Here is a 23,052-nt window from a genome sequence, read left to right as displayed (position 1 = left end):
GGAAGATCTGCAGCAGTCACAGAGATGTTTGCTCGTACTGCTGCACTGCACTTTATTGGCTGTCAGATAAGGGCATCTTCATAAATGTTTGTGCTCCCACTTGCCCTCAAGATGTCTGGGGTGACAGAGACGTTTTGAGGAAAAAAGAATTGAAGGGATGAGACTGCACTGTAAACATCACATGGGAGAGAATATGCAGAAAATGCCATTGTAGACTTAAAGAATAAGACTGGTGTTACTCTATACTTTACTGACTGTCAGATCCAATGAAGAACCAAGCCAATGATGCAATGATCCATCTCTTAATACATTTTGACTCCCCTGCCCCGTCTGTGATACTCCACTGCGAGCACATTTGTTGCTTCTGATGACGTAAATCTTTGAAACTGGGTCACAATTATATAGTTTCATTTCTAAAACGGTTAAGTCACTTCTTAAAACAACTACAATGGACTTTAAGTTTGTGCTGATTTTGGCCGCCCCTGCGGAGAAAAGTGGTACTGTTTCCTGGAATGAAGACTTCCCATGAGCACCCCCATTTCGTGCTGTAAAGATCTTGATCTGGCTAGCGTGTGCTTTTATTTTGGAAGTGAATGAAGGAAAGATATAATTTATTTTAATACTAACATAGCAAGGTGGTAGTGTATCTATTTGTGACTATGTAAGATTAATTACTAATATGACAATAGTATACTTTTTACACCTGGGTTACATGTAAGCCAACGACTAACAGATTCAGTTGCCCTGTAACAGTCATTTTGTTGATAAAACTGAAGTTATCAACATGTCTTCATAATAATAAGCCAACAGCAGGATATAGCTTGGTAGCAAGGCCAACATCAGCACGTAGATATAGACAGTGCAGGCCGTGCGGTTGCACTGGGGGCCGTGGGGTGGAGGGGCCCATTTACCACCTGGAGATACGCCAGTGTTCAAAGAACAACTCACACTGAATGAAAAACAGTGCGATTTTCTACATTTGCCCTCAAAAAGACAAACCCAGCTCCATCATGCAGTACGTTTACATGCAGCTTGAGAAAAAGGAATTATTGGCTTTGTCCGACAGAAACCGGACTTTTAAATGCATGTAAACAGCTTAGTCCGACTGAAATTGGACTATCCATAGCTCGACTAACACACCTAGATAATCTGATTGAAGACACACATGTGGACGGACGAGGAAACTACATTCATCTTTACCATTTTCATTAGTCATTAGCTTCCTCTTCGGGTCAACCGGAACTAGTTTAATACGCACTATATTAAAAAGGACACAGCACCACCTTTCGAGACAGAGTCAGACGTACTTGGTCAGAAATTAGATTTTCTCTTCTGCATGTATACTCAGACAAGACGAGATGTCCGACTTGACTGATTAGCCGAGCTATGAGCTTAGCTCGACCACTGCGTGCATGTAAACATACTGATGGTTTTCTGTTTTTGTAAAATAGTGTCACACTATAACAGAATTATACTTATACTATAAAAAATATATAATTTAACTATAAAAAACAATTTAGTTAAACCAATAAATTTCCTATTTTTTCATTGTTTTTGTCATATACAGATAATGATGATTGCTGGGTAATATGTGTGTTGATGTCTCTGTTAAATCATGTAACAAGAAGATACGAATTACGGTAGCTAGTTTAGATGAAAAATCTCTCAAGACTGACAAGCTGGGCACATTTGCAAGCGGATATTACATAAAGCAGCAGTAAGACACACTGTTGGTAAAATATATATACATGCTTTATAACTAGTAACAGGGGTGCACTATGGCCCGTCATAATGCGTACACTGGGGCCCATCATAACCACCTTATGCCAACATAAATGTTACGTTATTACAGTAACTTCCACCATTACTTATACCTCCATGGACTGTACACAGTCCATTATATGTTAGGCTGCAAACTAGCAGTTTCAGGCATAGGAGTTCGTCTTTATTTTTCATTCTTTAATTTTACCCTTACAAACTTTATTAGCCAACAAATATCTGCCATTGTTTCACAGACCATCTCAATGTCAGACCTCCGCATTGAAACAGAGAAACAGACTCCAGCACAACCAAGTCTTCTGAACCTGGGGCCTTGTAAATTATATATTAATGTGAATCCACGTCTCAATGCAGTGTTCGTAGTGTTTTTCATAAATAAAACAGACATATTACAAACCTGTCTGGGAGGAAGAGGGTCAAATCAGGACCTGTCAGAATCCTGCAATTCTCTCCATCTGTTGAATGACCAACCAAGGTTAACCCACGTTTCCCCTGCGCTCTATCACGCTATTTGTCTTCTTCTTTTTGTCTTTGTTGGACCTGCCTCAGTATCGGCCATGACCATAAAATTTAACGACAAAAATACGTCTCTCCTCCTGCTTTCTTCTAACTGGCTAACGCACTGATCATGAGGAAACTTGGAAAACTGCCTGGGAAAATGTAAACATAGGCTCCTCTGTTCTGTGTGTCCCAAATCATTTCGTCTGATTTCACCAGGAATCAGACACGCAGACGAGCATTAAGAATTACAATATAGAAAAGGCCAGTCTTCTTGCTGATAGTCTCGTGTGCTTTTCTTGGTCATATAGAGGTGTCAGTTTTCAATTGAGACTATTTCATAACTACTCAGAACTCCTTGTAGATGCTTTTAATCACCTGGGCACTGTAGCTTTATACAAATGCTACTCAACAGGAATAAACAATGCATTTGCTGGGCACTATTTTCAGCTGTGGACTGATACACATTTGGTGTGCTCCTGAGTATTCAAAGCACCAGGATTCTTTATGTTGTCGATGTCATGCGGATTCAAATGTCACCATGATGCTGTGGTGGCTAAGACACATACAGTATACCATGATTATGATGTCTGCAGTTTGATTCTGCCTCTTGAAACTTAATGAAGTGCCACCAGAGCATTTCCATTCAATGTATGTGCCCTGGACAACACTGAGTTAATATGCATGAACTTAAACTAAACTACAGTGCTTGTGTTCATCATGATAAAGGTCAGTTTTTTTTGTGAAGGTCTACAGCCCAGAGGAATAATTTATATCAGGCTTTGGATACACAGGCAGTACTGGTTAGCAGAATTCATTAATGCTTTTTTCATGGGACTTGTTGACAATAAGAACACAATGGCACAAGTTTTTTTAATTTGTGCAAATTTCAGTTGTTGTCTGTGAAGACTACATGCATATGTATGTAATGTGCTGTCAGGTGTATGTCCATGTTAGCCTGTCCTCTTGCTCAGAGATGATTGAAAAAAATCCAGTTATGTAATATAAACCACTCTCACACTCTGTTTCCCTTTCCTCCCTCTCTTTCACACTCATCCCTGCCATTCACATGCTGTCTATCTGTCTGTCTGTCTGTCCTTTCCCCTCCCGTCCCTCTCCTCTTTTTTCCCCTTGCTTGCCAAGTTTCACACCACCTGCTCACGGCAAAGCAGATTTACAGATTACCACCCTCTTGATACTAAGCACATCACACAGACGCATGTAGATGGAAAGCCTCGCTCAGACACACACATGCACTCTCAGGCATTCAGTGCCACGCTGGCTGTCCCCCCGTGTGAGCTCATCCTGCAGGGTTTTCCCTGGTTGTCTGTGCACTGATGGCAGTATTGGAACATTGCTTAGGTTGGTCCAGACAGGCAGGAAGGCAGGCAGAGGGCTGGGTGAGCTCATAGATACCTCGTATAGTTTGACCTTTGTCTGGGTTCAGGCTGACACAGCACGCTGAGTCAAGTCAGAAAGTTAGAGTTAGGAAATAAAAGAGACCCTGAATTCCTAAAGGTTTCTATATTTTTTTCTAATGCCAAATAATCATCATAATTTGTGCGGAAATGTATTCGTCATGCACGTTTTACTACCGAAGTTTGTACTCAGAAGCTCCTTCCTTCCTCCCCTCCTTCCTCTCGCCCTCACTTCCCTCGGTCTATCAGTCAGGTGTCTGTTAGTTGAGTATTATGTTTTGGTTTCCATGACGATGAGGGATTAGCACATGCTGTTTGTCTGTCTGGTCTAGCCGTGACTGGGCACAGGAAGTCTGTGTACCCTGTGCAGAAATGCCCTTAGACCAGGAGCATGGTGCCTGCGAAACTCTTTTACCTCGAAACCATGGAGGAAAGAGACATCCTGTTAAAACACACTCTGAAACCCCCAATGGCCTTGACTTCAGAGCCTCGTGTATTTGAGGTACACTATGAATGAGATTAGTTGTCATTGTGAACAGTGTTTCGACACAGTTCACAGTGTGTTATTTGAATCTGATTGCATGTGAGTGAGCTCACTTGTGCTCAGGGAGGCACATGATGGCGACAGGATGAATGATATGAATTGCAACTTGTGTTCGGACTGATTGCTTCTAGCTCTCAATTTTGCTAATGCACATAGCCGGTGGACAAGATAATAGAAACACCTAAGAATAACATACAATAATGACTGTCATTCAGTGTCTACTTGTTCCTCTTTGCCAACACAGTTTCCTGCATCTGGCACACGCTGTATGTCATTAGTTTGAGACTTTTCCCCTCAACACATTACATAATTTGGCGTTGTTTGTAACTGATGCGCCAGAAATTTAGGTAGCAATTATCTGGCTTTTGTGTCCCTCTGTAAGTTCTCTTATGTTGCCGTGGTAACGCATTGATGAAGATAGTGATCGCGCCTCCATTACTGCTGTCAGCCTGTAAACCTCTATTTATTTAACTGCGATTGACTGATATGTTGTTGCATCAGTCACAAACACTGGAAGATGATGTCATGTGGCAAAAGGAAGAAGTCTCAAATCATGACTCAAAAATAACTGTTATAACTGAGATGATTCAACACCTGAAATGAACGTCTCCGTGAGGCTGTACTTAGGCACAGTAGTGCCTTGAGCTAAATGCTGATGTCAGCATGCTGACATGCTTAGAATGACAATATTAATAATATTTCAGTCAGGAGAGACAGAAGAATGAGGGAAGATAATATTTAATACAGAATATGTTTGTACAGATTAACATGTGATTTGTGCTGATTAAGATTTAACAGAAGTTTTTGGCACTTGGACACCAAAGGGAGATATTTTGTGATTGAGGGACATCTGAGCAGCAGCTGGACAAATCCCCCCATGGAGTCCAGACACTGGTGGTGGTGGCTGCTGACTGAGGCTGATGGCTGATGAAGCGTATGAGGCTGATGAATCCGTAAAGACTGGATTGTGATGGGAAGGTGGATGGCGCGCACGACGACAGCAAGAAAAAACTACAGCAGAGAAATAACCATATTTAAAATGAGGAGCAGTGAGATGATAGGCTGACGGAGAAGGTGTGTCGCTGCTACTGGTTGATTGTGAATCAGCTGATGACTCAATTGACCTACCCAGACAGTGACACCTAGAGATAGTGAGTGAGCATACGTGCAAGGACTGAATGGCAAGGTGAGAAAGAAACTTACCGCCTGAGCGTGGAAAGTATTGTCCTCTACAGTGAACGTTCACTAGAGCTTCATTAGCCCCGTGTGCATTGGCATCTCTGTGATTTTGGGTTGTATTTAAGTTTTTTGTTTTCTCTGTGTCTGGTTTGTGCCTCTTTCCGGGTTGAGAATTACAGAGTCCCGCTGTGTCTCTCTGCAGTTGCTGGCAGCTTTTTACTAGTCTTGTAATGTTATCCCCACCACTCGCAGTTGCCATCTTTGTCAGCTCAGCTGCCTGTTCCACCAGTAGAGATTGACCTCTGGTGGCACAGGATACACACTATATCACCTCATTACAGCATCTCCGTATCAGTTTGATAGAAAATGGATCAATTTGGTGGTAGTTTGTTAATCAGCACTAAGCACAGTACAGCTGAGGCTGATGAGAATGTCATTAGTTTTGCAGGTATTTGGTCATAAACCAAAATATTCAGCAAATAAAATGTTGGTGCCAGATGAAACTTAATGGATCACCAACATTATGACAATTCATCCTTTAGGGGATGTCATGAATGTCTGCACCAGATTTCATGGCAATCCATTAAGCAGTTTTATTTACTCAAAACCATAAATGGAACCTTCGTGGTGGCGTAATTACAGCACATCGTCTGGGAGCCATGAACGTTAATACAAACTTTTGCGCCAGTAATGAGATATTACTCAGGATAAGTGTAAACTTTTACCTGCAGGTGGTGCTTGGTAAAAAGTCAGGTGATCGTCGACATCAGATGGCTTCATACTCTGAGGAACTTTAATGTCTATACCAAATTTTATGGCAATCCATTTACCAGTTGTTGAGATAGTTCAGTCTGAAACAAAGTGGTAGGCTGACAGACAGACAGACAGACAGACAGACAGACAGACAAGGTAATGTTACCATCCATAAAGCAATGCTTTATTGATGCTATTACTGTAAGGTGTTTCCCGTATTTTGTCCACCTTGTAGACATGCTCAAGTGGCAGATGAAAGGAATAAGCCTCACTTGTACCTTACCAGCTAACCCTTTCCTCAACATCACAGTCTTCCCAACAAACACAATCAGCCCTTAACAATGTTAGTGAATCACATGTAACACTTCCACAGTGAACCCGCCAGCTAACAGTCAAATGAATGCTTGTTTATGCTGCTGGTCTTGTATTTCCCTGAACCAGTCTCACCAATTGCTCTCACATGTGGGCTTAATTTGTTTTGCCTGATGTGCTTGTTTTTTTGGTGAAAACATTTTATGTGCTGTGGAATTGCAGCTTGAAAACATCATAAATGGCAGCACGTGATATGTTTCTCTGTGCGTGAGTGTCTCTGACGGAATTTTATCAGATGAATACACCATGGTAGACCCCTTTTGGCCCTGTGCACATAGCTGTGGAGCTACCTGTTGTGACCTTGGGTCAGGAAACATTTAATATCCGACAGAAAGGGAAGGAATTGGAATGAGGAAGAGCGGAGATGTAATAGACATAGTTCAGTTTGCTTAACTCTAATTTAATGGTCCAGTGTGTAGGATTTAAGGATATATTGGCAGACATTGAATACAGTATACAAGTACTTTTTCTTTAGTGTATATCCATCCATCCATTTTCATCTGCTTATCTGGGACCGGGCAGGCCAAGCAAAGCACCCCAGACTTCCCTTTCCCCAGCGACGGTTCCCAGCTCCTCCTGGGGGACCCCAAGGTGTTCCCAGATCAGATGAGATATGTAATCCCTCCAGCGTGTTCTGTGTTTGCCTCGGGGCCTCCTACCAGTGGGACTTGCCCTGAACACCTCCAGGAGGCATCCTGATCAGATGCGCGTACCACCTCAACTGACCCCTTTCGACGCAAAGGAGCAGCAGCTCTACTCTGAGCTCCCTCCGGGTGTCCGAGCTCCTTACACTATCTCTAAGGCTGAGCCCAGCCACCCCACGGATGAAACTTATTTCGGCCGCTTGTATCCACGATCTCATTCTTTCGGTCACTACCTAGACCTCATGACCTTAAGTGAGGGTTGGGACGTAGATGGACCACTAAATCAAAAGTGTGTAATCACCTGAAAATAAGAGTCCTGGTGTTTTCTTTACCTTACATTGAGCCGTTTATATCCACATAGCAAGCAGGTCCTTGTCCACAAATTCAGCCATGTTGCACTGCCATGTTTCTACAGTAGCCCAGCATGAACAAACCAAACACTAGCTCTAGATAGTTCGGAAAAACACTGATTATAAAGTAAGACTGCTTTACTCCGTGTTTGTGCAAGTCTTAATCACCTGGTCTGTTTGTGGTGGAGAGAAAGAGACCTCTGCAGATAATTAGGCTTCTGGAAAAAAACCTCCCGAACATTAAACACTGAAGGAATCCTAACCAGGAGTTCACACTTGCTACATGGGAGAAGTTTCAGCTGATTGCAATCTGCAGTCTTTACCACCAAATGCCACTAAATCCTACACACTGTTCCTTAAATGAACACTATCACCTAACATAGCTTAGCACAGCGCAGCATTTAAGTGCACTGAAGAGCATATAATGCAACTTGCATCCAGGGCAGTAGCCAGGATTTTAGAAATCATGAGTCAAAGCTACCACTGCGGCACATTCAAGTGTATTTACTGTGAAATGTGTTTTGATAGAGCAGTTCCTTCAAGAAAATTCTTACAACAATAAATGTTCCCTATAATTGGTACAAGATTACGCACTTATTTCCAAGAAAATGATGGACTCAATAAAATAAAGTATTTTATTTCATTTTATTTCCAAATGCAGACGTCTAAATGCTGTTTCAAAGTCCTCTTTATGCTGCATGGAGAAGAGCTGCAATGATTAATCAATTAGATGCCAACCATTAAATTAGTCAATTATTGTTTGAAATTGAATAATCAGTTTGAGTAATTTTTTAAAGAAAAAAAAAAAGCCAAAATTCTCAGATTTCATTAAATAATAATGTGTTTTGGTTCTTTGACAGTTAACTGGATATCAAAACAAGATATCTGAGTACGTCATCCTGGGCTTTGGGAAAATCAACATTTTTTATTTTTTGTATTATTTTTCTGCCATTTTTTAATTCTTTATTTTTATAATTTTTTTAACAACAATAAAAATGCAGACAAAACTAAAAGCATCAGACAGGGACATCATAGGTAAAGGTGAAATGCTTAATATCTTGTGAAACATAAAATGAGAAGCAGGTTACATTGTAGTATCACGGATAATGGGTCCTTTATATCCTTGATCATACTTTAAGATCTCGAAGGTCCTTGTGATCCTTGACTTTGATTCCTGAAAATCCAGGGTATCTTTAAGGAGGGAGAAATCCTCCACTCATTCATGAGCTCTAGTCTGTCCTATATGTCTTCGTAATGTGGGAGATAAGACAAAATTCACTACACAAAATAAATATATAGATAAAAGATCACTTCAAAGATTTCAATTTTTTCCATAACATATATCTCCTTAAGTACTCTATCCATTCAGAGGTTGTATTTTCATTTTATAGAACAAACTAATTGATAAACTGAGAAAAAAAATTGACAGATAATTCGGCAAATTAAAATAGTCATCAGTTGCAACCCTAGTCTGGAATGATTTTCTGGTGAAAACATGTAAAATGCTTGTAAGCAAAAAAAGTGGGTCGAAAATCACTGCGATCTGCCTGAAAGATGTGGATGTTTTTTATCAGAAAAGTCTCTTGCAACACTGTCGAAAAAACCCAAATTCTCAGAAAAATACAGATGACATGACCTCACTGTCCTCAATAGGAGCTGCAGCCCTGCCTGTGTCTTCCCACATCTCTGTCTTCACTCCTTCCCTTCATGTTCACAAAGCGTCTGCGCTAACACAGCAGGATAATGGGACTGTATGTGTCTTGATTTCCTGATTTTTGTCCTTTCAATGAAATAACTCCCTTGATGATAAAGCCTTGCAAAACCACATTGATATGGATATGTATTATATTACGGATGGCTCCCACTTTAAGCTTTTCATTTTCCCTCCAGTTCCAAGCTGTGGAGGAGCTCACTGACTCCTCAGAGACATCTCAAGTTTTTGTTGGATAACATGCAACGCATGCCTTTGTACCGTACGTGATCAGATTGAGTTTCAGTTTGACTTTTAGTATCATGTGCTAACAACAATAGAAGGTAGAGTTTCAGTTTGAAACAAAGTGGGCTGACTGCAGTTTCTGCTGGGACCTAAATGTTGCTTCCTGATGGTAGAGTTGTTGGATGTTGCTTGGCCTTCACATGGCCTTTGGGGAAACTTGTACTGTGTCACTGTGTACTTGATCAGCGCTCCCCACTGTTTACAAAAGACAGAGCCCTCTCAGGTTTCTGCTGTGGGGGAAAGTAACACAGAAAAGAAAACTATTGCCCCCCCCTGACTGTTTGGGTAACATTCTCCTCCTCTGTGTCCTGAGTCTCTGCTATAATCAACCTTGTCTGACCTGAGCTGCTCAAGTCTCCCCCGCCCGTTCCTGGCACTGCCTGTCTTGGTTCACAGCTGGTGCTGCCCTCCACTGCCTGTGAGAGTTTTCAGACCACCTAAAGAAGCATAGGGCAGGCTTTGTCTTTGTCTTTTTCTCCGTGCATCTCTCCGGAGTCGGAGAGATCTGCAGACAGCAGAGCTGCGAGGGGGCTGGGGGAGGGAGGGGGGTGCGAGGATGCCGGAGGTGGGGATCGGCAGCTCATCCCCAGCTTGGACACCAGAGCCGCAGTGTGGCGTGCCGGTGCACATTTTAAAACACCACGACTGTCTGCTCCTCGCTGGGTTTTGTTTGTTCCTCTCCTCCTCTCCCTCACCCCCACTCCCCCCCCTCCCTCCTCCTCCTCTTACTTCTGTCAGTTCTTCTACCTCTATTTCTATCTCTCTTTCTTTCTCGTGGCTCTTACATCACCTGACTGGAGTTTTTTCTCGTCAATGCAGCAGCAAGCAGATGAGTCAGGCTGGGCTGACTCTCCTCTACCGCCATCCTTCCTCCCCTCTCCTCTCCTTCCTCTCTGCAGACCTAGCCAGCAGACTGCATCGCCCAGAAGGGAGGCGAACAAGAGCAAAAACCTGTCACCCCCGCCCTCTTTTCAACTCCCCCCCCACAGAGCGTTTCTTTCACTGGTGTTAGAGAGTCACGTCCTCCGTCAGAAAAGGGGAAACGTTAAGTCAAACATGATTCAATCTGCAATCAGTCAAAGAGCGTGCATCGGGATGCGCTTCCTTACAAAGCACAGTGCTGAGTTTGTAGTTGCACTGAGATTGTGTCTGTGCATTAGTGTGTGGAAATGAGAGAGGCTAGCTCAATGGATCCTCACCTTCAGTTCAAGCAGTGTGTGTGTGTGTGTGTGTGTGTGTGTGTGTGTTTGTGAGACAGCTCAGCCAGACAGTGCAGGCAGACAAGTGTCTCTGCTGACTGCAGATGAGATGGAGTGTTTACTGACACAGGGAGCATCAGCCGCACGTGCTCCTCCACATCTTCACTCTTCAGTGCACTTAGTTTGAGGCTCTTCAGCTGGACTGTAGTCGTGCAGCCTTTACGGCGAGGCGTGGAGGTGCCTCTTTTGGCTCATCATGCAGTTTGGAGAGCTGTTGAAAAGATATACCATCAATTGGGACCAGTGTTTCTCTTTGATAAATCAGTTTCAGTGTTAAGCAGAGACTTTTTTTTCCTGTGCCACATTGCAGTTTTGCGCTGTTTGCAATGCACCAGCAACTACTGTAAACAACGCTTACAAAGACAGCTACACAAATGAGTCATATTAAGCTGAATAGCAATTAGCAGTATGTGTCAGCTTTAATAGAGGTGTGACAATCATAATAAGGGAACTTGCAAAAGGACAAAGAGGCCAGAAAATCGCTGTCTGAAAAATTATGTAATGTAACAAAGGGAAAGGTTTAAAACTCATGACTGTGTATGCTGAACACGGGAAAACTGCATTAACTTCGACACCGATTGTCTGACTAATAATTATCTGATTAATCAATAAATCGTTCAGTGAAAAAAATGTCAGAAAATATTTGATGACATCTACATCTACAGATTTCTGAAGATATTTAATTCACAATAAATAAAAAGAAAAGCAGGAGCCAGGAGATGTTTTGCTTTTTAACTTGATAAAAGACAAATCGATAAAATGATTAATCACTTGGATCAGCACCTCAGCACCACCACAGCATGAGCTTAATCAAAACCGCAAACCTCTAATATTTTCAGGTGTTTCTCTTGTTTTGTCCACCACCTGTACCTCAGCGGAAGGCCGATTGTCCTACTAACACGTTTCCATAGAAACCACAGGTGGCTCCCCTCCATCCATTCATCCTTTTGCTCTACCCTTAGATTGATCTGTTTATCCAACTATTCATCCATCCTTCCTCTCTGTTGATCAATAATGACGGAGGTGAGGTGACATCAAAACAAGGCCAGTTTGAGTTGTTGAGGTTGTCATAGAAACTGATGCTGACCACCTGCAGTGTCCATACATCCTTTATATGCCATCCATCCATCCATCCATCCATCTATCCGTCGCTTCCTCCTGTAGCACAATAAAAATAGGTGGTGATGAGCACAATGCAAGTCACCCACCTGTCAGTCACTCTCGCACTTCGATTACACAACTGCCGTGGGGGGATTATCTCCACGAATCCTTTAATCTCATTTCTGTTTATCTGCGTCAAATGTCACAAGAGATGCACGGAGATGTGAGAGATTGAAAAAAATGTACAGCTCTTAAATAAATGTGTAGCTAGAAGAACACAGGTGCTGGTTTTGCGAGCGTATACATAAAGCATCATCACACACAGAAGACTCTTAATCACTTTTCACTACAGTTCGTCTGTATCTGTATTTTTCAATTCCTTTTCACTTTGTCAGAGTTTTTGTTATTTCCAACTCTGTTCTTTGTCCACTCACTGAATGCAGTTGCCACACTCACAGACATCCTTGTGAAGTTTGAGTTGATGTTAAAATTTCCACCTATGGTCTCATGCTTAAGACAGAAGAAAGAAAATTCACCAGTTGTAACAAACTTTAAAAAACGTAACCTTATCTTTTTTCTGTCTCGGCTGCCATCTCAGAGTCTTTTATAAATGCTCTGTTAGTGTCTACTTATTGGACAACAATATTATTTTCATGCTTTTCAATGAGAGGCTCCAATTTCTTTGTTGATAAGAGCATTGTCATCCTGGAAGCCATTGCTCCCATCAAGAAAGAAATGCATCATGAGATGACGGCGATCATTTCAATTAGGTGTAAGATGAAATCTGCTCAGCCTTCTCGTCTGGATGATTGGACGGATTTCATGCCAGCGGATACACCCCGCCACAAATGTTCTCTTGGATGGGACATTTGCTAACGTGTCCTTCATTTCGATGTTATTTTTATAGTTAAGGCTCACAAATGCAACTTTTTCAAAAATGTGACTAAAATGTGAATTTCCTAGTTTGAGGCTGATACTCTCGCAGACTGTGATATGGATTTAACATCATGATTTCTGTCTCCACAGGGAAAAGAGTTAAGAAAGATCCTCCTCACACGCTACTTTGGAAATCAAAAGCTTCTCTCCAAGTCAGAGCTTGGGAGTGGAAACAGCTCATCTGGCGGCTTTGTCAAGCCGTCATCCGGAGGTACTGAGAACCCCAAATAAACCCAATAGACACTGCAATAACTGCTCGCTGCAGAGGAAACAACAGCAGCTAACATGACAGCTTCTTAGGAGGAGTGCGGCTTGACAATCGCTCAAAGACTTTTGGTTAAAGCAATTCCTAAAGCACCACATAGAAAAAATACATGTATGTGTGTGTATACACATATATACGTGTGCATAAATGTGTACATATAGGTGTATATATATACATGTACATATATATATGTTATGTATGTTAAATGTTAATGCTCCGCAATGTCTGCAGGGGGTTCTCCTATGCTGGACTCTGACAAGCCAGGCAGCAGTGTGGTGGAGATCCAGTGTCTCCTGGACAACGTTGGGACATCAGAGCTGGTGATTGATCTCATTGTCAACACCAAGAACGACCGGGTATTCGAGGAAAGCATCCTGCTGGGCATTGCCCTTCTCCAGGGCGGAAACACGCAGATACAGGTGTGGGCATCACAGACACTTAAATCATTATGTCTGTCCACGCTGATCAGCTATAACCTTGAGCGCATACTCATAGATTCAGATTTATGTTGATTACTTCTCTGCCCCCCCACCCAGAACTCCTTCTATAGCCAACTCTACAAGCAGAAGAAGTCGGAGAGGTTCTTCAAGGTGTTCTACGACCGCATGCGTTTGGCCCAGCAAGAGATCCGAGCCACCGTGTCCGTCAACATGTTTGAGGTCAGCTGCAGAAAAAGGGACGACGACAGTGACGTCAGTAGCATCAGGTTGAAGAAAGGTACAGTCGAGTAGTGATGCATTTTAACCTTTGAGTTATAACTAACAAGCTACTGCTCTTTGGCTTTGCTCTCGAGTGCAGCCAAAAAGACACTTGTCACCTCTGATGTCTGGAACATGCAGCAAACCGCTGTGTCAAAACAAAGCTGAAAGTAAGGTTTATATAAAGTGAACCACCTGGATGATGATGATGTCAGCTGTACCTAGAGATGAGTATTTAAAAGTGACATACTGAATCAGTGGGGTCATGTCTCAAGACACAGCTCAGCATTTCCATAGAAACAGGTCTAGACTGAGTGAAAAGCCAAGAAACACTCTCAAATATAAACTTGATAACCTCAACGCTTTTACAATATGCATGCTCCTAAAGTTGAGCTCGACCTTGAGGTTAAACAATAGCGGAGGATAAATCCTGAGTGATCTTTGTTGCTCTGCTGACCTCTCTGCAGACTGTTGTTCCCAGTTCCTGCAGTCACATGTCAGACGCCATGTGACTGCCCACATCACAAGCCTATCAAAAGGCCATTGTATCAAGATCGGGTACTTTCATGCTACAGAACCCCACTCAATATTTGCCCACATGTCAGAAGGGGGGTTGTCTGCATTTCTTTTGTAATATATCTTTGTGTCAAAGCGAGAGCTGCCATTGATCTGTATCTGAAATGCTAACCTTTTGCATGCTGCTTGTTTTCCTCCATGGTTTACAAAGATCTTTTGCAAAATGACCCTGTGCTGTCCAATCATTTAACAGCTCGTCCTGTTTTTTAATATCTCTTTTTTCCTGCGTGCTGTGCTCTAGGGAAAGACTCAGGGCTTCTCATGAGGGACGATATGCGAGGGCAGCTGAAGGAGGCCTCCTCAGTGACCTCAAAGGCCTTTTGTGCCTTCAGAAAGGAGCTGGATCCCGACCTCGAAGGCCTCGGCCAGAACAGCGAGATAATCGGGGCCGAAGAGGTTATTGAAGAAACTCAGATGAGCCCAGCCATCACCATCATGAAACCAATCCTACGTTACCTACAGCTCCTCTGTGAGAACCACAACACAGACCTGCAGGTACTGGTCTCTTTTTGGATTGACAGAAAGAACCTTGAAGTCCATCTACTCTCGAAGGTCCAGGGTGTGGGATTTAGGGTGATATAGTGGCAGAAATGGAATATAATACAATACGTTTTTTTTTTTGTGTGTGTGTAAGAATCAGTGTATCTACATAGGGACTGAGTCCTTGTCCACGGAGATTGCCATGTTGCACCGCCGTGTTTCTACAGTAGCCTAGAACAGACAAACCAAACACTGGCTCTAGATAGGGCCATTCCTATTTTCGTGTTGTCCACTGTAGTTAGCAGCCCCTCCACAATGAGCAGTATTGGAAAAACAGAGATTTCATAACGTGAAAATAATTTAATCAGTGTTTTTACTGGATTAAATCACTGAGTCCATTTGTATTGGAGGAAAAGAGACCTCTGCAGATAATTCGACTTTCACTAAAAACTTCCTGAACTATGAACACTGAAGGAATTATACCCAGCAGAAGTTACAGCAGGTCACAATCTGCAGTCCTCACTGCTCGATGCCACTGAATCCCCCCAAATCTTACACACTGCTCCTTTAAATTGACTGCCGATTGACTGTTTTCTTTCTCTGAATCCAGAACTTTCTGCGCAACCAGACAAACAAGACAAACTACAATCTGGTGTGTGAGACTCTTCAGTTCTTGGACTGTATTTGTGGAAGCACCACTGGAGGCCTCGGGCTGCTTGGCCTTTATATCAATGAGAGTAATGTAGACCTGGTTCGCCAGACGCTGGAAACCATCACAGAGTACTGCCAGGGACCCTGCCATGAAAACCAGGTAGGTGGAGGATAAGTTAATTTAGTTAGGTATGACGAGGTTTAGTCTTCTTCTGAGGATTTTGTTTGTTCTAACATACATTCGTTCTTATTTTTCCAGAGCTGTATAGCCAAGCATGAGTCAAATGGCATTGACATTATTATAGCACTGATTGTCAACTCCATCAACCCCCTGGGGAAGCATCGGCTGGACCTCGTGCTGGTGCTTAAGGTGAGCAGCAGGTGCATCCGAGAGTCCTGAGAGGCTGCTCGCGATGACGGACGGCCACTGAAAGCCATTGCTATGGCAATACTTATGGTTTGCTTTATAGTAGTAATTACCTATAGTGCTACAGTGCTAGAAACTAGAAACAAGACAATTGGAGGGAGCCTGACTCATTCCCCGGTGTTTAACAAAGCAATACAGCGAAAACTGCACATTTTAATGAATAAATGGAGCCATGTTTTTGTTTAGAAAAAGTGTTGCAGCTCTGTTTTTTCCATGTGAGAACTGCTGATGTTTGCTACCTGTTATATCTAGCTGTTGGACTGCTTCAATCTTATAACTCAACAATAAAAATCTAACATTTCCGATGGTTTGATTCTGCTAAAAAATAGCATCCACCAAGAAATCACTTCCTGCATTACTCAGCTCTGTAGTTTGTAGTTTATCAACATGTAAAAGCTCATTGGTGGAGCCTTGTGTTGTAGAACAATGCCTCCAAACTCCTTTTGGCTATCATGGAGAGCCGCCATGACAGCGAGAATGCAGAGAAGATTCTCTACAAGATGAGACCCACTGAACTGGTGAGTCTTTGTCAGCATGAATACACACATGCATAGCTCAGTCCCATGTACAACCTACTTCTTAGTAAATAGACTTGCGGTAACCTTTCTTAATTTTTGCGCATCAGGTGGACGTCATGAAGGAAGCCTACGCCCAGGGTCTGGAGAGTGAGGAGGAGGAGGACAGCGCTGGAGACCAGATCAAGCCCAGAGACGTCGGACACAATATTTACATTCTGGCCCACCAGGTAATGAAAATGCTTGTTTTTGTCTGAGATGGAGACATTACTGCATTTCCTCTCTTTTCCTCTCCATCTGTCTGACCTTCTGTTGACCTCAGGGCCATGCACACAGCTAATGTGTGTGTGTGTGTGTGTGTGTGTGTGTGTGTGTGTGTGTGCGTGTGCGTGTGTGTGTGTGCGTGTGTGCGTCCACATGCATGCTCCTTTGTGAGTGTGTCCTCTGCACTAAATGATGAGAGACCGCTCTTCTATGAACGAGTCGCTATGACAGTTTTCCAAAATTAGCTTTCAGGATGTGACACTGGTTGTGCAGACAGGTAGGCTGTAGGCTCACTGAGGCAGGCGCTAGTCTCTGTATTACTAAACAAATGTGCTTTGTCTCGTTTAGAGTGCATTTGTATTGTGTGTGTGTGTGTGTGTGTGTGTGTGTGTGTGTCTCTAACGTCTATGTCATTTAGAGAGGGCAGACAGAGTCTAGCGGGTTTTCACTTCTGCCTCTTTAGAGCTGAAGTGTCAAACAGGGTATTTTTGTCTGACCAGCAGACTAGTTTCATCATGACAAGGAAGGCTTTTTTTTTTTTCGACTGTTCGACTGTTAGTTTTCTTTTCTTTGTTGACCTCAGACAGTGAAAACACACAGACACTCATGCACACATATCTGCTGATTGCACAGAGACTCAGATATAAGCTTATCAAGTATCTTTTAGAAGATATTATCTGGTATTTGCTCCTCAGGGCAGCTGCCATTCACCATAATTGGTGTGTAAGATAAGAAATGAATAATGAGTAAATAAACAAGAGTGAATGATAAACAGTAGTTCATAGAAATAAGGACAGTGAACAACTGTAGATATTTTTTACAGGCAGTCATAGGATTTACAGAAGGTTAATTACAAAGACTCCATTTGTTTCCCTGTTTGGCAGTTATACCTATTCTATATATTAAAAGGTGTTGGTATGCCAGTGTGGAGCTCACACTTTTTTTCTGCTGCTCCCGAGTGGTCATAAAAACAGTTATTGCAGGTTAAAGCATCCAAGATTACCTAACAGAAGTATATACATAGAACAGAGTGGAAGGGCATTATGGATAAGTTACATAAGTGTCTTCATGTAAAGTCTTGTCTTTGGAGTGTAATGTACTCGTTCTACTTTGACCAGATATCCGTAAATGTATCCTACTTGTCCATTATTTGTCTTTTTTCCTCTTCCGTCTTCTATTTTCATGTCAAGTTGCATCATCTTGTTTTTACTCTCATTAAGTGGTCTAATATGTCCGTATTTAAAGCATTGTGTCACAAGATGTAATTAGGCTTGGGAATCATAGACTGTTATTGTTATTATTGGCACAAAGCTTTTCAGTGTAAGTTAACAATTGCAAATTCGCGATAGCCGTGACCAGAGGTTTGGTCTCGCGGCACATGATTTGGATTTGAGTCAGACTCGCGTCACAAACTTGATGACTTCAGACTCAACTTGACAAAATAGAAGAAGACTTGCACTTTAACACCAATGACTCAATGACACCAGTGACCAGTGACTTCACTTGGGCTTGAGCCTTTTGACTTGAAAATACTTGATACCTTCCCTCAAGGTCAAAGATTAAAAAGTATCTTATTTAAAAAGTGCAACACAGATGAATTCATTTCCTGATTTAACGAGCCTCAAGGCTGTTAATTCCCAGCAAGTTAATTGTCCAGATCCACTTGGTTTGGAAACCATGAAGAACCAACGTTGCATTACTGAGCACAAGTTGGAAAAAAATTATACCAAATATAAGTTTGTTCACATATAAAGTCTATGCATTTGTCAACAAAAAACAGATTTCAGTCTGCAAAACATGTGGGTCAGAAATTACAAACCATGACGCCACAACTTCCACCTTCAGTCGACATTCGAAGTTGCACAAAGGACAGTAAGTTGAGGCTGATATTAACATAGTTAGTGAGCTTAGCTAATGTTAGCCTAACAGCTGAGCAACTTTTTAACAAACTTGTTTTCACAAACCAATGCAAATTTTAAAAAAGCATCCATGATTTTTGTAAATTTAATATTGGCATTACATTTGTTTAACAGCACATCATGACTTGTTAAGAACTCCAAACTCAAACTTCAGGTCTTTGGACTTTACTCGGGACTGCTTATCTTGACTTGGGACTCGCCTGTCTTGATTTCAGACTTAACTTTGTGACTTTCAGAACAAAAATTTGGTCCCACCTTCGACTTTGACCACATATGTGCATGCATCCATGTGTTTATGCATGCACACACACAACCTCACAACCACTTGTCACTAGTTGACACCTCCTTATGACAACTGCTTCATGAGTTTTTTACCAGCATGAACAGTTAACCAGCTGTCCTTTGGCTCAAGACCAATCTTTTCACAAAATCTTGTGGAAGTCTGTGAATCCATTTGGCAGTTATGTGAATTTTTATTATATGCCCCCCCCCCCTCCGTTTTGCCAATTGGCATGAACTCAAACACAATCATCACACACACACACTTGACCTCTATGCAAAATCACAGCTTCTTAGTGCAAAAACTGTGGCCACCAAATGGCTGGAAAGTTTCTGAGGACCGACTGATCAAAGCGGGACCTATAGAGCTGCCAGTCGCAGCTAAAAATTAAATAAATAAGTCATTTTGTTTTTGGATGCTAGCTGGCCCGACACAATAAGATGCTGCAGCAGAGCCTGAGGCCAGGGTCGGCGTTTGGGCCGGGGTCATGTGTGGATTCTGACACTGAGAAGGACGATGCCCTACATTACTACGCCAATCACACAGCTCAGATAGAGGTAACCCTCATCATCATCACTTCATCCATTTATCCTCTGAATCTTTGAAACTTTATTTACCGAGCACATCACAGATTTCTTATCTCGTCATTAAAAAAATGTAAATCTATAAACCCGTAATGACAATTTACTTAATATCTGTTCACCAGATTGTGCGTCACGACCGCACCATGGAGCAGATAGTATTTCCAGTCCCTAACATCTGCGAGTACCTCACGGAGGAGTCCAAAGTGCGTGTGTTCACCACCACCGAGAGAGACGACCAGGGCAGCAAGGTTAACGACTTCTTCCAGCAGTTTGACAACCTCTACAACGAGATGAGGTGGCAGAAGAAGATCCGCAGTAAGTCTTTACATTCTGAATCCAGCACTTGCAAAATAATGATGGTGGCAGCCAGGGCAGGCTGCAGGATGGTAAATCATGATTATCATCCAGAGTGTCTGGTTATTGTTATTTCCAGAATAAATTGAAGGGCCCGCAGCAACTTTGTGTGTCTGTGTGGTGAGTTTGTGTCCCTGTACTTATGCTTCCTGTTCTGTTTGTGCAGAAAATAAGGCTCTGTTTTGGTTCTCGCGCCACATCTCTCTTTGGGGGAGCATCTCCTTCTACCTGGCATGTTTGCTCAACATCGCTGTGGCTGTATTCTACCCCTTTGGTGATGACGGAGACGAGGGTGAGGATTTCTGATTTATTAATTTATTTTTAAAGAGTTTAAAAAGTCTCTTACATCATGATACTCAGGCCAGTACATAGGCCTTTTCAAAAAAGACATTTTGACTTGTCACAGCAGGAAAAATACAGGTGTAAATAATCAAAAAAAATTGCCTGTAAAAAAATTGCCTGTATTCTGAAAAAGACAATACTCCTGCTTAGCTGTTTACATGGCTAATGAAAATTGATATTCCACTAATATTCCCGTTTATATATACTCATTTATACTCTGATTACGATATGATACGATATGATACGATGCGATGCAATGTGATGTGGTGCGATACGGTACGATACTTTTTACCCACAGTGAAATTTGTCCTGGACTCAGGAGCTACACAAGTATTGCTGACTTACAATATTGGTCCAGAAGATATTATGCGATACAATGTGATGCGATGCGATGTGATGTGGTGCGGTGCGATACAGTACTGTACGATACTATACGATACAATACAATGTGATGCGATACGATACGATGCAGTATGATACGATATTCTTTGTCCCCACGGGGAAATTTATCTTGGACCCAGGAGCTGCATAAGTATTGCTGCCCTACAATAAAGAAATAAAAAGCATACACCATAAAAAAGAAAACCATAAAAACACATACAACACATACAGTAACAGTATTCAGCCACGTATGGCATGTATGGCACATAACACCAGCAGACAGCAGAGCACCATAAGCAAAACACATCACATGGAAAAGTGGAACGGCTGGAACAGCTTGTGACATTTTGCTTCTTTGCATCATAATAGGATTTTTTTCCCAAGTTTTCCACTGGTGGCAGACTTGTTCAGCCATGCGAACACAGCCTCCATCTTTCATTTTTTCAACTGCCTCCTTGAAATATTTGCGTATACCCAAACCCTGTTTATGTACAAGTCTTTCATAATGTTTTAAAGTTGTTGTGTTCCTCCTTTTGACCAGAAGTGTGGGCTTTTCTTTTGGGGCATGCATCTCCACCCCAAGGCCTTGCAAACTTATGGCGAGTTTGTGTACAACAGGCAGAGCTGACCAGAAACAGGCCAGAGGCTGTGTGTAGCAAACTGCGATAAAAACCCCAGCTGGGACACCTATTCTGAATACACTGTATACATTTCCAAAGAATGCTCCTAAAACCCGAATAATATTGGCATATCCCATATGTCTTAATCAGAAAATGTCTAATTCAGAAAATCCAAATGGAATATACTGTTTACATGACCTGTATCAAATTCAAACTATCCTCATCTTCAGAATAACAGGAGAATGTTAGTGTGCATGTAAACATAGCCACCGCATGACTTACTGGAACACTTTATTTAACAGAGACATTGATAATGTTATCAGTGCTTCTCCAACTATGACCAGTCAAAGTATCCACTGTGAAAAGACCTCTTGTTTTAGGGACTTGATTCCAATTTGTGTTTGCATTTGAAAACAGCTCTCCCGTGTCACCTGAGGTTGTGTTTATTTAAAGGCCCACACACCCATAGTTCACCCTCACAGGTGTTTCCACTTACTCGCCTGATTAGACTTCTATTCAGGACAATGTCTACTTGTACAGAACGTGCTTCGCTGAACTCTCCCTCACTGTCAACAACTTAGACTTTAATCGTTTTTATTATGGATGTTGAGGTTGGTGACCTCATGTGATTCCCTGTGTAGCTCTGCCCAGCTTCACCTAATCGGACAGGTTAACTGAAGACACCTTTGTTGGAGAGTTTTAAAGGAACATAGTATTTTTTCATTTATCAGATCGTTTAAGCCTCGCTAAAACATGAACACACGTGGTTCTTTTGCCCCACACATAAGTGTTTTCCTGAAAGCCTCTTAAATCAATAAATCATCAGGATGAGGCAGTTTCCTAAAGAATCTCCAGCTTCAGTTTGGCAGTTTACAGTGCGAGCTGAAGAAGCTGTTCTGAGTGATGAAGCTGAGGGTCCCCACGGACCACTGTTTGACATTTTAAAGTGTTGCCTCTGATTGTGTTGTGCTAAGTTAAGCTCTTAGCTCAGGTGAATAATTCATAAGAGAAATGCCGCAACGTTTCAGAGCACTGCTGTGTGGTACCTTTGATTTATGCTTGATTCTTCTGTCCAGGCACCTTGTCCCCGTTCTGGAATATCTCCCTGTGGGTGGCGTTGGGGGTGTCCACCACATTACTTCCTGTCTTACCCAAGCCGTGGGGCATCCTGTTCTTCCTGGTCTCCCTCATTCTACGTGCCATCTACACTATGGGCCTCGGCCCTGCTCTGTTATTGCTGGGTACTGTCAATGTAAGTAATAGAGGTGTTGTCGGGGGACATGTCCTTTCTCCACTGTTGACTCTTATTTCATTGCTGAGCCTGGTTTTCTTCTCTTTCAGCTGTTCAACAAGTTAGTCTTTCTCGTAAGTTTTGTGGGCAACCAGGGGACATTCACTCGAGGCTACAAAGCAGTGGTTATGGACATGCTCTTCATCTACCATTTGAGCTATGCCATCATCTGCGTCCTGGGCCTCTTTGTGCACGAGTTCTTCTACAGCTTCTTGGTAAGAAATCTCTCACACATTTCAGCTCCATTACTCTGACTGGGGGGTTGTCTTGAGTACTCGAGCACTCGATTTGGATATCAGTATTCATTTAACATATACAGTCATCACTTTTTCAATTTTTGGACAGGATGTAGTGATGTAACTGCTACCTATGAATATGTGCCCAGATCTATCTTACTATACAATGACGAAAACTTTGTCTGTGGGTGTGTCTGTGTGTCTGTTCCACGTTTTTCTCCTCACTGACTTGGTCAATCCATGTGAAATTTGGCACAGTGGTAGAGGGTCATGGGAGGATGCGAATGAAGCAATATTACATCAATTGGCCAAAGGGGGGTGCTATAGCAACCGATTGAAA

The 23,052-nt window shown here is 42.3% G+C and overlaps 1 protein-coding gene across 2 annotated transcripts in view; it reads left to right on the top strand.

The window, feature by feature from the left end:
- Nucleotides 1-23,052, top strand: part of itpr2 (inositol 1,4,5-trisphosphate receptor, type 2) — a 78,785-nt gene that overhangs the window by 37,020 nt on the left and 18,713 nt on the right. For both annotated transcript variants that reach the window (XM_050072760.1, XM_050072759.1), the window contains exons 38-50: nucleotides 12,920-13,040; nucleotides 13,326-13,513; nucleotides 13,631-13,811; nucleotides 14,610-14,863; nucleotides 15,459-15,659; nucleotides 15,759-15,869; nucleotides 16,349-16,444; nucleotides 16,552-16,671; nucleotides 19,327-19,461; nucleotides 19,611-19,803; nucleotides 20,009-20,134; nucleotides 22,262-22,437; nucleotides 22,527-22,691. In XM_050072760.1, coding sequence (XP_049928717.1) covers nucleotides 12,920-13,040; nucleotides 13,326-13,513; nucleotides 13,631-13,811; nucleotides 14,610-14,863; nucleotides 15,459-15,659; nucleotides 15,759-15,869; nucleotides 16,349-16,444; nucleotides 16,552-16,671; nucleotides 19,327-19,461; nucleotides 19,611-19,803; nucleotides 20,009-20,134; nucleotides 22,262-22,437; nucleotides 22,527-22,691 — 2,067 coding nt within the window. The remainder of the gene's footprint in view (nucleotides 1-12,919; nucleotides 13,041-13,325; nucleotides 13,514-13,630; nucleotides 13,812-14,609; nucleotides 14,864-15,458; nucleotides 15,660-15,758; nucleotides 15,870-16,348; nucleotides 16,445-16,551; nucleotides 16,672-19,326; nucleotides 19,462-19,610; nucleotides 19,804-20,008; nucleotides 20,135-22,261; nucleotides 22,438-22,526; nucleotides 22,692-23,052) is intronic.

This window comes from Epinephelus moara, chromosome 20 (genome assembly GCF_006386435.1).
Source record: "Epinephelus moara isolate mb chromosome 20, YSFRI_EMoa_1.0, whole genome shotgun sequence".
In the NCBI taxonomy this organism is placed as follows: domain Eukaryota; kingdom Metazoa; phylum Chordata; class Actinopteri; order Perciformes; family Serranidae; genus Epinephelus; species Epinephelus moara.
Note: the sequence above shows the minus strand (reverse complement) of the source record. Positions and strands in the feature narration are given on the sequence as shown.